This window comes from Chionomys nivalis, chromosome X, assembly GCF_950005125.1.
Source record: "Chionomys nivalis chromosome X, mChiNiv1.1, whole genome shotgun sequence".
NCBI lineage: Eukaryota > Metazoa > Chordata > Mammalia > Rodentia > Cricetidae > Chionomys > Chionomys nivalis.
This window is the reverse complement of record NC_080112.1, coordinates 113000783-113012782: the sequence shown is the minus strand read 5'-3', so window position 1 is coordinate 113012782 and position 12000 is coordinate 113000783. Positions and strand designations below refer to the sequence as shown.

Here is a 12000-nt window from a genome sequence, read left to right as displayed (position 1 = left end):
CTTGCTATCATCATTGGAAAAATGTGTTTGTTTTATTTAACCTTTTCTACAAAGTCAGCTGGTCAGGTTTTCAGGTTTCTTGAATGTAACTGTCTGGCTTTGGACATGTTATGAATCCAAAGGCTGAAATAAATTCTAGATTTCTGACTTTTGTCATCAACTGAGGCTTATGGAGGTTACCCTGGGCTTGAGCTAGTTTCTGACCTTAATGTCTTGTACATAGATCTTTGGGAAGATGCAGGGGTAGATATAAACAAGTACAGGGTTAAGATAAGTACTGAAGTTGCAATTGTTTTGAAAACTGAGAGAGACAGACATACAATATATGCTATTAACGAATCAGCTTTCAGGTAGCTGTAACGCATTTTAAATTTAGTGGAAGACAGTATGAGAAGTAAACAGAAACTTGTTCAGTCAAACACAGAGGTTAACATTTCTTTTTATGAATGTGACCATAAAAATTATAAAAGAATATGAATGACAGTATATAATGCCACCCCCTTTCATAACAAACCTGTTTGCCTGTATCTGATTGTGCAGATGAACCCATCATGCATCAGGTGTATTGTCTTAATCACTCCAGAAGACTCTTCATACGTCAGTGTGACCTGAGTGGTGTCATAGAGAATCTCAGACAGTCTTGCTTGCTTTGTGTACTTGTACAAAACTCTGCGCCCAGTCCCTAGATGCAGAGTCTGTAGCAGTCGGCCATCTCGACTGTAGTCTTGGATCAAAGAAGTGCTGCTGTCTGGCGGAGTGTAGATGTTACGGTAGTAGCCCACTGAAAGCATGGTTTGTAAACTGTGGCGCACCATGCTAGGCATGGTGACAGACAGTAGACAATCTGATTGGTCATACTCAAAGATGTAACGCCGCTGACTGTGTAAGAGAAGCATCACAGACTGAAACGAGACAAAACCAAAATACTATCATTTATAAAACTAATGTTGAAGAGATTAAAAGAAACACATGCTCATCCATTTAACATAAATTTATCTAGCGATTACTGTGTACCAGGGATTGTGGCAGATCCGGGTGGATTCAGTAGTAACACAAAAATGGTGTTTCCTTTCATGGGATTTGCAGTACCCAAGCAATTATAGTATATAATATGAAATGAATTAAGACAGAGCATATACAAAGTATTTCTGGAAAGTAGAGGTGGAAGAATTATCCCAGACTTATGAGGCCAGAGTAAACTTCTTGGGGACAGAACAGTCGAGATGAGACATAAATGATGACTAGAGCCTAGCCAGGCAAAGACAGGGAGATGTATCATGCTGACGGACAGAGGACTTCTGGCAAAGCCCCTCCTTTGTTAGGAGGAGGCTGAGGATTAAGGAAGCCGATGAAAATGGTCATTTTCCTATAGAATGAGAGGAATTTTGTGTGGCTAGAACATGTGTGGTTTGTGGGTAGTGGCAGCGAATGGTAAAAAATGCAGCTGAATCTAGAATAGGCTGTGAGGTTATAGGCATTTGTACTTAAGCCTGTTTGCAGTAGGGGAGCCACTGTAAAGCTTGAAGAAAGTGGAAGCACATACTTAAGGAGGTGGGAGAAACAGGTTGATATGTGAGAAAGGTCACTGCTACTTCTATGTAGAGATGGATTAGGGGGAGGTAAAGCATGGATAGGGTGTATCATGTATTAACTTTGAGCCACCTAAATGTGTTGATTTTATATAGTCCATGTCTTCCTGAAAAAAATGCACATTGAATATTCTTATACATGTTTTTAAATATATACTTTAATTCTTCATGTTTCAATCTGATTCATGTTTTAATATTAAAGGAGTGATGCACTAAAAGTGAAGAATTCTCTGGTTATATACCTCCAACACACAATAGATTTGTAATTTATGATCACTTATTTGTCATAGTATAATACATTAAATATAAGAAATATAAATATTAATAAATATTGGTTGATATTTTTATAATTTTTAAATAGAAACATAAGCCAGGCCTGATGGCACAGGCCTGTAATCCAGGTTACTCAAGAGGCAGAGGGCAGAAGGGTCACAAAGTCAAGACTTCCCTGGTATACAGAGTGAGTTTAAGGCCAGCCTAAGCTACTTAGAAAGACTGTCTCAAAATAAGCGCCTTTGAAAAGCTTGAGAATATAGCTCACTGATACATGCCTAGCGTGTATGAGGTTGTAAATTGAGTCCCCAGGACCAGAGAATAAGAAAATCAGTATCAATTTATAAAAAAAAAATACAAAAGCACTATTTGAGAGAAGATTCTAGTTCACTGTCAGTTAAAATTCATTTTTAAAAGAATTTATTTCATTTGCATATGTGTGGTGCGTGTGCATGTATGTATGTGGGCATATACATCTGTATATGCACTTGTACGGGCCAGAGAGGAATGTTGGGTATTCTGTTCTCTAACCTTCTGTTTTATTCTTCTGAGAAATTGTCTTTCAATGAATCTGGAGCTATCCTGGTGGTCAGTAAGCCCCAACAACCCTCCTGTCTCTGTTCCCCGCAGCATTGGAATTACGGGCAAGTGTGAAGCTATGCATGCCTAGCTCTTTATGTGTCTGCTGGGGATTTGAGCTCAAATCCTTATGCCTGTGTAGCAAACACTTTTATATACTGTGCTGCATCCTCAGTGCTTTAATTTTTGTCTTTTGATGAAAATAAAATTTATCCACCCCAGGCACTCTAATATAATTTTTTAAGGGAGCTTAACTCTTTTGAGAATTACCTTACCAAACAAACTATTAAGTTCAACTTCTGAACTTGATGTTATGAAAACAATAGGCATCTTTTCATTTTCTACATGAATATCACACGAATAATTTTGAATCTTAATTATGTAAGCACAGGCAACTTGAATTTTCAAAGTGGCAGAATCATGATGCAATATTATATGTGTGTTATGCAATGGCACATCCCTCCTATACTCCTGAAAATTATTGATTTTTCAGTTGCATGTCAATGCCATGAAGTCAGTGCTTATTTGTTCATTTAGTCATTGTTTCTTTTCTACCAACGTTATGCCTGGAGATTCAGAAATAGATGCACAAACCCTGTCAAATGGAACCTTTGCAGCTTGCCACACCTTGTAGCTCTACCATTGTGATCTGCGAAACCTCTGAATAAAAGGCATGATCCTATGCAGGCCCGAGGACATGAAGAGAGGCCCGCTCTCTCCCATCAATGCAAACTCCATAGAACTAGTAGGAATTGTTCCTATGAATGGAACAGCAGGTGGTAGAACATTGATGTGGGTGGGTAGATGCAATAATTGGTGAAAATACCTTTGTATTATTTCCACTCCGAAAGTCTGATTTTCCAGCTCCATTCCACTCTCTTTTGTCAGTTTTCCAAGAACAGATGACATCTGTCACTTGTGGTGTGGGCCAGGGACAATCACCATATGGCTGCCACACATTATCCTGTACCATCCTGCCTGTTCCAGCCATTGTGCTAGCTTTGCCAAAAATTTACATTATGTTGTAATTGTACTCTTTTCCCTGTTTGTTTCCTCTAGTCTATAGCAAACTAGTGCCTGAGCTCTGACCTCTATGGTACTGATTCTGAGTTGCCTCCAAAGCCCCCACCCTCCAAAGTCTGCTTTAAAACTTCCTGCTAATGATAAAAAAAAAAAACCAAACAAAAAAAACAAAAAACAACAACAAAAAAAAACCAAAACCATGGAAGACATGATTAGCAATCCCCTGAATGCAATTGTTTTGTTGTCACAATACCGTTTAGCTCTATTTGGCTGCTTTTTTCCCACTTTGGATTGATATTCTTATCAGTTTGTTCCAAAACAATGCTTATGAGTCTATCCAATGTCCACTGTGCTACTGCCGGATAAAAAGCCATTTCTTATTAGTCCAAATAATAGAGTGGGAGGTTTTTGCTTTTTAATGTATTATTATACCATAAAAGAAACTTTTGTGAAAGAAAATAAAGGAGAGCAATCATGACTGTAAACGTATTTGAAAAAGACTAGAAATGAAAGTAGAAATTTGAAAAGGTATAGTATTCACAAAACCACCAGATGGCAGTGTGGGGCTACTTCGGAAGGCAAGCCCAAGACTGTGCTCTGTCTCTGCAGTGAGGCGTTGAAAACAACCCCGAATAGGCAATTTTGGGTAAATGTGCAAAACTAAACCATCTTATTAAATGATTATAAAATATATTTAAGTGCATTTTAAAAATGGAGCTTGTAAGAATGATTTTTAGGAAATTGAAAGATTTACATTAGATATAATACAAACTTAGCTGCACCGGTCTTCAAAATATAATTAACTTAGAGAAGTGTCATAAATCCAGGCAGAAAATTAATGACTACATGCAGAAAAACTAAGAAATAATAATTGATTTTCTTAATAGAGAAGAGACTATTTAAGCAACCACAACCCTTAGCCAAATAATTATTTTTCTCCTAATGAGTATAAAGCATTGTTCACAAAATGATGTTTAACTTTCACCTACTCTAGAGAAAGTCAAACGAGTTTTTACAACATTATTTCGTGCTAAGGTAAAAAAGTATAATTCTGATTTTCAATAAATCATGGTGTCAGCATGGCAAGAGACCTTGCAGACATAATGCCAGAGTATTTGGGAGTAAAGAAAAGAGATTTTAAATTTTGATCATTCTTACTATGTACTACAAGAAGTAATACCTTCATCCCTGCCCTTCTCCTGTCTCCTTGAACGAATGTGGTAGCAAAGTCCACGTTAAACTACAGGATTAGAAAGACCAAAAGGAGTCCCAGAACAGCAAGCTCCTGAAAAAGTACATAAAATCCAACCATCTTTCTTTAGTTTCCTGTGAATAAAAAATTTCAGATTCTTTTATTTGATTCCTTTTCTCTTTTCCTTTTGTTTGTTCCTATTTTGATTTACCATCAAGTTGAAGCAAGCCCTAGTTATTTTCAATTATCTATCTTTGTGCTTTGTATTACATTATTTCATTTAAGCCGTGCATTTATTCAGTGAATTAGTTGCTTATCACTGGTGATAATAATATACTAAAATCAATTTCAGTATGAATTAGGAAATTAAGGCAAGAATATGGATGATATTAGAAATCTTATTAATGCAGCCATTTTGTAAGTAAGAAAGCATTCCATTATTATGTATTTTGTAGGTTTGAACTTTTGTACACTATAATTGCTTAAACAAGTGGTGAGTCTTCTATTTAAAGAATAAATTACACATGAAAAAAAGGCGCAATAACTAAAAGGCCAAATGACTTGACTTGTTTCACTGGTCAGTAAATCATTGAAGTTTCTCTTAACATTATTCTAGATGAGGAATATATCCGGGTTTTCTTCTCCCTTTTTGCGTATTTCTGAGAAAGGGTCACACAGGGGCCTTCAATTTGTGAAGCCTTTGAGCTCTCCCTCGTTAGAGCTGGGAATATAGGGACATACTCCCACGCTGTGCTTTTCTGTTGTTTCACTTGACGGAACCGTTGCCCACTAAATATTTTATCTTATAGGAAGAGAACTGATATGAAGTTTGTTTTGTGTGATTCCAGAAGGAAATTGGATGAAATAAACAGTTACTTTGAGAAAGAGAGACCATATCTCCTCACTGCTATCAGAGAAAACTGCACGTGGGACGGAATTTTAAGTTTTCAATAGATATTTTTCTTATTATATAGACAGCATCACAGGAAGAGTCTTAGGAGGTCTAGATGTTACTGTCTTCAGGCAATTTGCTTATTCTGGCCCTCTTGAGGCAATAACCCCCTGGATGCCCTAAGGCCTACTGGCTACCTCTCAAGTCACACGGAGGAGCTGTGCAAGGAGGACTGTTGAGTCAGGGGCATCATATTTTAATATGCAGGTCTTAAAATATATATCTCTTAAAATGTACATATGTAGCAAAGTTAGCAATAAATGATGCCTTATCAAATGTTTTGACTACGTATAGATGCTACCAAATATTTGAATTCAATTAACGTTTGATTGCTTTAGATACTGTAGACTTTAGCCACAGGATTTTCCAAGTCATTCTTTGTTGAGATTCAAAAGAAGAAAGATTTGCTCTGTGAGACACAGATTTCCCCTGTGTAGGATACAGATTACACATCCCAAAAGCTTTCCCAGAAGGGAAGGACCCAGGGAGTATAGAAAAGGCAGAGGACTATCACCTCTTACTTTTGCTCCTAAGCAAACTTTGCTTTGTCCTGACATGGGGAGTTCTTCAGCAACTGACTCTAGGATGTAGTACACTAACTGGACGATGATATGGAGCCACAGGCACGAGCGCCTATTGAGAACCAAACTTTGGGGTTATATCAGAAGCCCACAGATTGTTCTCTTTCTGCCACATGTGCTATAAGCTCTCGTGATACCTCTAAGAGACCCTGTGGGTAATCTTGCAATTGGTTGCCTTTGAATTTTGCTGGGGGAAAATAGCCTTTACTTTTCCTAGGAATGAATTCAGGAATGATAAATTCAGTTGAAATGACTGAATCTGGAGGAAAAGACTTCATATTTCAGGAGGAGATCAGATATGGCAATGGCAGATCAAGGTTAATTGTTCTTATTGTCTACTGGTAATGATGTGAGGAGAAACTATTCTGCTGTGTAGGGGCTAGTGTTTCACCAACGTTTCGTGTGGTGGGATTATAATCCTTTTTCTTCCAGACAGAGGGCACAAGCTCCCATTATGGATGCTGTTGAAGGCTTAGCACACAAAAGACTATTACCAATTAGTACTTTCTGCCACTGCTCCCTCAGGTTAATGACTTTTGAGAATTAGCCCCCAAATGTATACAACAAAAATTTCACTGGCTACACACTCACACACACAAAAGGAATTTCTTATTTGTTGGGTAAGAGGCCTTTTACCAGAGCAGAGATACATTAACACAGAGTGCTGGAATTGACTAGCTATTTTCTCTCAGTATGAGCTTTCATAATAATACAGATACCTTTTCAGTGGAATGAACAAATATGTTCAAATGAGTAGAAAGCTAAGCCATTATCCTGACGTCAGTTTGAAAAAGTACTTGGCTGAGGGTGGGGATGGGGATGTTTTCAGTTGAAAAACAGCCCATCCTTACAGGCTCACAGTGGATTTTTGTTATTTATACAATGAGAATACAGACTTTTCTCCTGAAAAGGTTCTCATAAAATTGGGTACTTAGGGCTGCCTTCAATATTCTTATTCATTTCCCTTCCACATACTTACTTTTTCTAAGTAGGTATAGCTCCAAATTTTTCCATCAGCCCAAGTTCTTGAGATTATTTTTCCACTCTGGTCATATTCCATCTTTTCGTTCCAGGTTCCTCTTTGAATAAATGTGACCAATCCCGAAGGTGAATATGTGATGTTCACTTCATTATATCTGCTTACAGGAGACCACAGAATAGGTCTTCCAGTTTGGTCATAAAGAATTCGAAGGGTAAATTTTCGATGGTCGTCATAGATCTTTCCTGTGCGGGTCATATGATCAAAATCTATGGAGAGTAGGTTTCTGTTATGGGCCTACAAAAAAAAAAGATGAAATACAGTTTATGTACTGCCTTGCTTTTTAATCTAGTGCGTCGAGAATCATGAAGCTTTTCTGAATTCTCTGGTGATGGAGACCCCCCACCTCTGACTCTGAATTGTTTCATATTCTTCATCTCACAGTTATCTTTATTTTTTCACCAGCATGTACCAGCTATGGAAGGACAATGCTATGCTTTATCTCCTGGGAAAGTGCCTGAAAATGATAAAATCTTGACCTTCATCATATGGCTGAGGACTGTTTTTCTCCAACTAAAGACTCAAATGAGCCACTAGTTTTCAATAACGACACGATCTTATTTTCTATGAGTTAGAATGGGATTTCCTGGGTTGGTTACTTTGTAATGAATCCAGTGGCTTGATTTACAATTCAACAAAAAAGAATACAATGAGGTCCATTCGATTTATGAAGGATTTACTGCTTTAGATTTCCCTGTATATCAGGACTCAGTGAACTTTACATCATAATGGAAGAGAGTATCTAGTGAGAGAGGGAACCACACACAACCACATTTTCACATGAGGCTGGCAGGTAAACATGGTGGCATTGATAGCAAGTGTAATATCACTTTCTGGTTAAAGAAAGAAGATAAATTTGACTTCAAGTTCAAAAACAACTTCAGTTTGCCTTAATTCGGGCCACAGGCTATTGCTAGTATTCTCTGCAAGCACCTTGAAACCTTACAGTTGACTAAAGTGAACTCCATTCAAGGGACCCTGACTACGAGTTTATCAATGACAAAACTCAGTGATGCCTGGCTTCGATGAAATCCAGCTAGGCCTAACTGAGTGATCCAGGCAATGAAATGGCTTACTAAAACAATTAAAGTTAAGCAAAACCACTTGGTGGCTTTTCAAAGCAACTAGACGAGTGACCCATATTTCCAGTTTTCATCTAGGAATGTCAGTGCTTGGCAGACCCAGCATAACTTCTGCTATGACTTCCTGATTGTGGCACAATCATTCAGAAAGCACAGCACTGAAACTTATTTTGTGTGTGTTCCCAGAGAAAGTGTTCTTGGTTTTAATCATTAAGAGAGTTGAGTTCATGAAGAAAACCGAACTCTCAAAGAAAGGTGGGTAGAACTTGGGGAAAGAACTTTTTTTTTTTTAAAAAAAAAAAAGACTTAATTTTATTTAGTTTGTGTGATTAACTTTGAGTTTTTGAAGGTGTTTTGCCTCATTATAAAGATAACATTATTTTGAACTAATTTAACACATGAAATTGAAAAATGGTTGAGTCATATATACTCGTCACCCAATTTTCATAGGTAATGCTGTGATTTGGGTAGAGAAGGTCCTAGTGTATCTGGAAGAATTGAAGGGAAGAACAAGAAAGGAAAGAGTTTGAGAAGTATTGAAAAGAATGAACCAATTAGTTAGTGGTCTGCATACCAGGCGTTGTTTCCCACCTGATTCTTAATTTTAGTATCTGTGAAATGGGAGGAATATTATCACTTTATATACCAGAGTTTTGCTAAAAATATAAGTGACTTCACCTATACAGGCTCTTAGGAAACTGTAGAACAACAGTAATCACTATTTTAAAAATACATAATACAATGATCACTTCTCTTACTCTAATTAGGCCCATGAAATGACAAGGTAGTTTCATCTTGGTGTAAAACATTTATATGGGCAAGAATTGTCAGCATGATCCCAATACAGGTTGTTAAATTTCTGGTTAGTGAGATATGAGCAAAAAATAAAAGTAAAACAACAAAAATCTACATTAGCGCTTGATTCTATTAAATACAATCGCACTAAACTAATCCATTAGTTCATTCAACTAAACTTTGCTAATTTTTAAAACCTTTTGTTTAGATTTATTTACTTTATGTGTATGAATATGAACTACATGAGCGCCTGAGAGTTCTAAATGGCTGTGAGCCACCGTATGAGTGCTGAGAATTGATCTCAGGTTCTCTGCAAGAGGAATAAATGTTCTTAACCTTTGAGCCATCTCTCCAGTTCTATGTTAACATTTAACTTTGGTCAAGAATTCCTTTATGTGAAATTTATGAACTATGCCCCTACAAAAATTTTATAAGCAGATACATAAACACTGGGATATAATCTTAGTTGGTTACCACACCCCCTTGAAACCCGAAAATGAAACTTTTATAGTATCTCAAGAATAAAGGTTTCAACTTCAGATAGAGTTTTTAATCTCAGTAGCCTCAATGACTACCAAGTGCCCATTCTTAGAATCGTGTCTTTCCTTTCCAAGTAACTTGATATATTTTGTTTCTCAAATATTATCAGCTCCATCCATATTTTCTGAGTATAAAGGGATAATTTATTTTCAAAGTTTTCCTACATTGGAAAATATAGAAATGTGTAGGGAAAATCATGATCTGACAGTTTCCATTAATACTTTACTCTGTTTCCTCCCATTTTCTTTCTTTGGGGGTACAATTTTCATACATTTAAATACATGTAACTAGCATGACAGCATTGTGTTCTCCTTTTTCATCTAATATTTTATTTCTATCATTCCAGCATTAATATGTATTCTTGGAATATGGCTTTTAATGGTTGTATAATATTTTACTACATAATAAATGCTTGTTTTCATTCTCCCATAGTTGGAAATTAGCATTATTATTTCCATTTTTTCTTGTACCTTATGATTTATTGAATATTTTTGTAAATAAATATTTCTACAACATATATCTTTATAAGCAATTTTTTTGTAATAAATGACTCCAGATAAAATACTCTAGGTGTGATTTGAGAGATTACTGAATTATGCACAAGATAGCACAAAATTCATATAACTTGGTTCATAGAGCCAATCTCATCCTGTCCTTAGGAACATTGGTAGTGAAATTTTCCAAATAGGAGAGTGAGAGAACAGTACTTTATTGTCAAATTTGCATTTATTCAATTGGTAATGAGCGTGAGGTTGAACTTTTTTAAAAAAATTAATGACCACTTGTGTGTCTTCCATGGATCATCTGTTCATATTTGCCAAATTTTCTACCAGAATGTGGAAGTTGGTCTTTGAAAACATGCTTTGGTCTCAGTTTCATAATCTCTTGGCCAAGGCTAATAATATTTGCCCTTAATTTTGAACTTCTGCAAAAAGGATCCAAACATTACATGCTGTGAATTCTATCAGAAAACCAAATTGTTTTGTAATACTTAAATTATTTTGTAAAAGTGCTCTTTGTTTTTGAGAGTAGGTATAACTCAACTACCATAGGGACAGATTTGGGACTTGAGAGTTTTTTAAACTGTCTGTAGTAAATGTGCACAGTGTTGTATTGCAAAAATATACACTAGCCTGCCGGGTTCATCTAAAAGCACATAGTTCCTGTCTTGTGATACTCAGGGCTTGGAAGCTTGTAGGAAACCAGGTGTTCTTTCTTCAACTACCTTTCCTGTGGTTTTATAGTCGCATATCTTCAACTGTAATACCATTTATTTACAACAGCTGCAAAATCCCCACGGACTCTCAGAGATAGTCATAACTATTACAATTTATGTTATAATGATAGTTAAAGAGCCAAAGTAGCAAGCGATTTTCAGTTCAACCAAATTTGTGGTTTTATTTGTTTGAGAGATGAAGCTTACTACTCAAGAATACATTTCTTAATCAAGTCATTATGATGCCACGAGTGTTGAAAATACACTATGAAGTCAATCAGAGGAGGACTCTGTCTAATGTTTTTCTCTGCCTGCCAGGATTTCTGTAGCAGTGCCGCTCTGTTTCAGAATAATGCACCCTGATATTCCAGTGCTGCAATAGCAATGCTCCTGAAACTCTACTTTCAAAGTTGGGCTTGGAAGTTAAAATAAAATTCAGCAGGGGCTGAAAGGGATGAAGGAATAAAATGTGCCATAGGTTTCCCTACTCATTCTCTGTGGAAACCACACAGAAGGGAGCTGCAAGGTAATTGCTTTCAGGTGAGCCTTCTTTAACCTCTGGCCAGGGTACCTATGTGCTGCCAGCCTCTAAAGTGGGCATCAGAACTAGGCTGACTGCCACTGACTGCTCTGCTCTGGTCATGGGTAAGGTTGGAACAATCCATATTCATACACATGCTTGCTCTTCTCTATGACAACAGGTCTTGAGCCAAGCGTGGGCCAACAATTCTTATTTCTATTGTATTTCCAAACAATCTATAGTGATCCCTCTCTTGGAAAAGAGGGTGTGAGAATAGTCCCAAGTTATAAAGGACACCTTTTGGACAGTTGTACACCGGGTGAGACCTTTAAATTTGGTCACTGCTGCACAGTATTTTGCAGAAAGAAAGATGGGCATGCTGATTTTTTTAGATAGAGGAAGATGTGCATATGCTGTATGCACACTCTGGTTTCCATACAGGCTTCTTTTCCCAACTGTACTAAGGAGAGGGGCTCGCTTTTTGTTTACGGTTGAGCCAGAGAGGAAAGGGAGAATGCACTCTGGTGAGCAGTGCATAGCATTGTCAGCAGAACTGAAAGTGCCTAGGAAGGGTATGGAGTGTGTTGAATGGCAGGAGGAGGGGACTTCAGAGGCAACT

The 12000-nt window shown here is 37.1% G+C and overlaps 1 protein-coding gene across 1 annotated transcript in view; it reads right to left on the bottom strand.

Annotated features, from left to right (window-relative positions):
* Tenm1 (teneurin transmembrane protein 1) overlaps positions 1 to 12000 on the bottom strand; it is an 836340-nt gene that overhangs the window by 9815 nt on the left and 814525 nt on the right. Inside the window, exons 30-31 of the mRNA XM_057759068.1 lie at positions 7169 to 7465; positions 515 to 902 (exon numbers count right to left, since the gene is read on the bottom strand). Coding sequence (XP_057615051.1) covers positions 515 to 902; positions 7169 to 7465 — 685 coding nt within the window. The remainder of the gene's footprint in view (positions 1 to 514; positions 903 to 7168; positions 7466 to 12000) is intronic.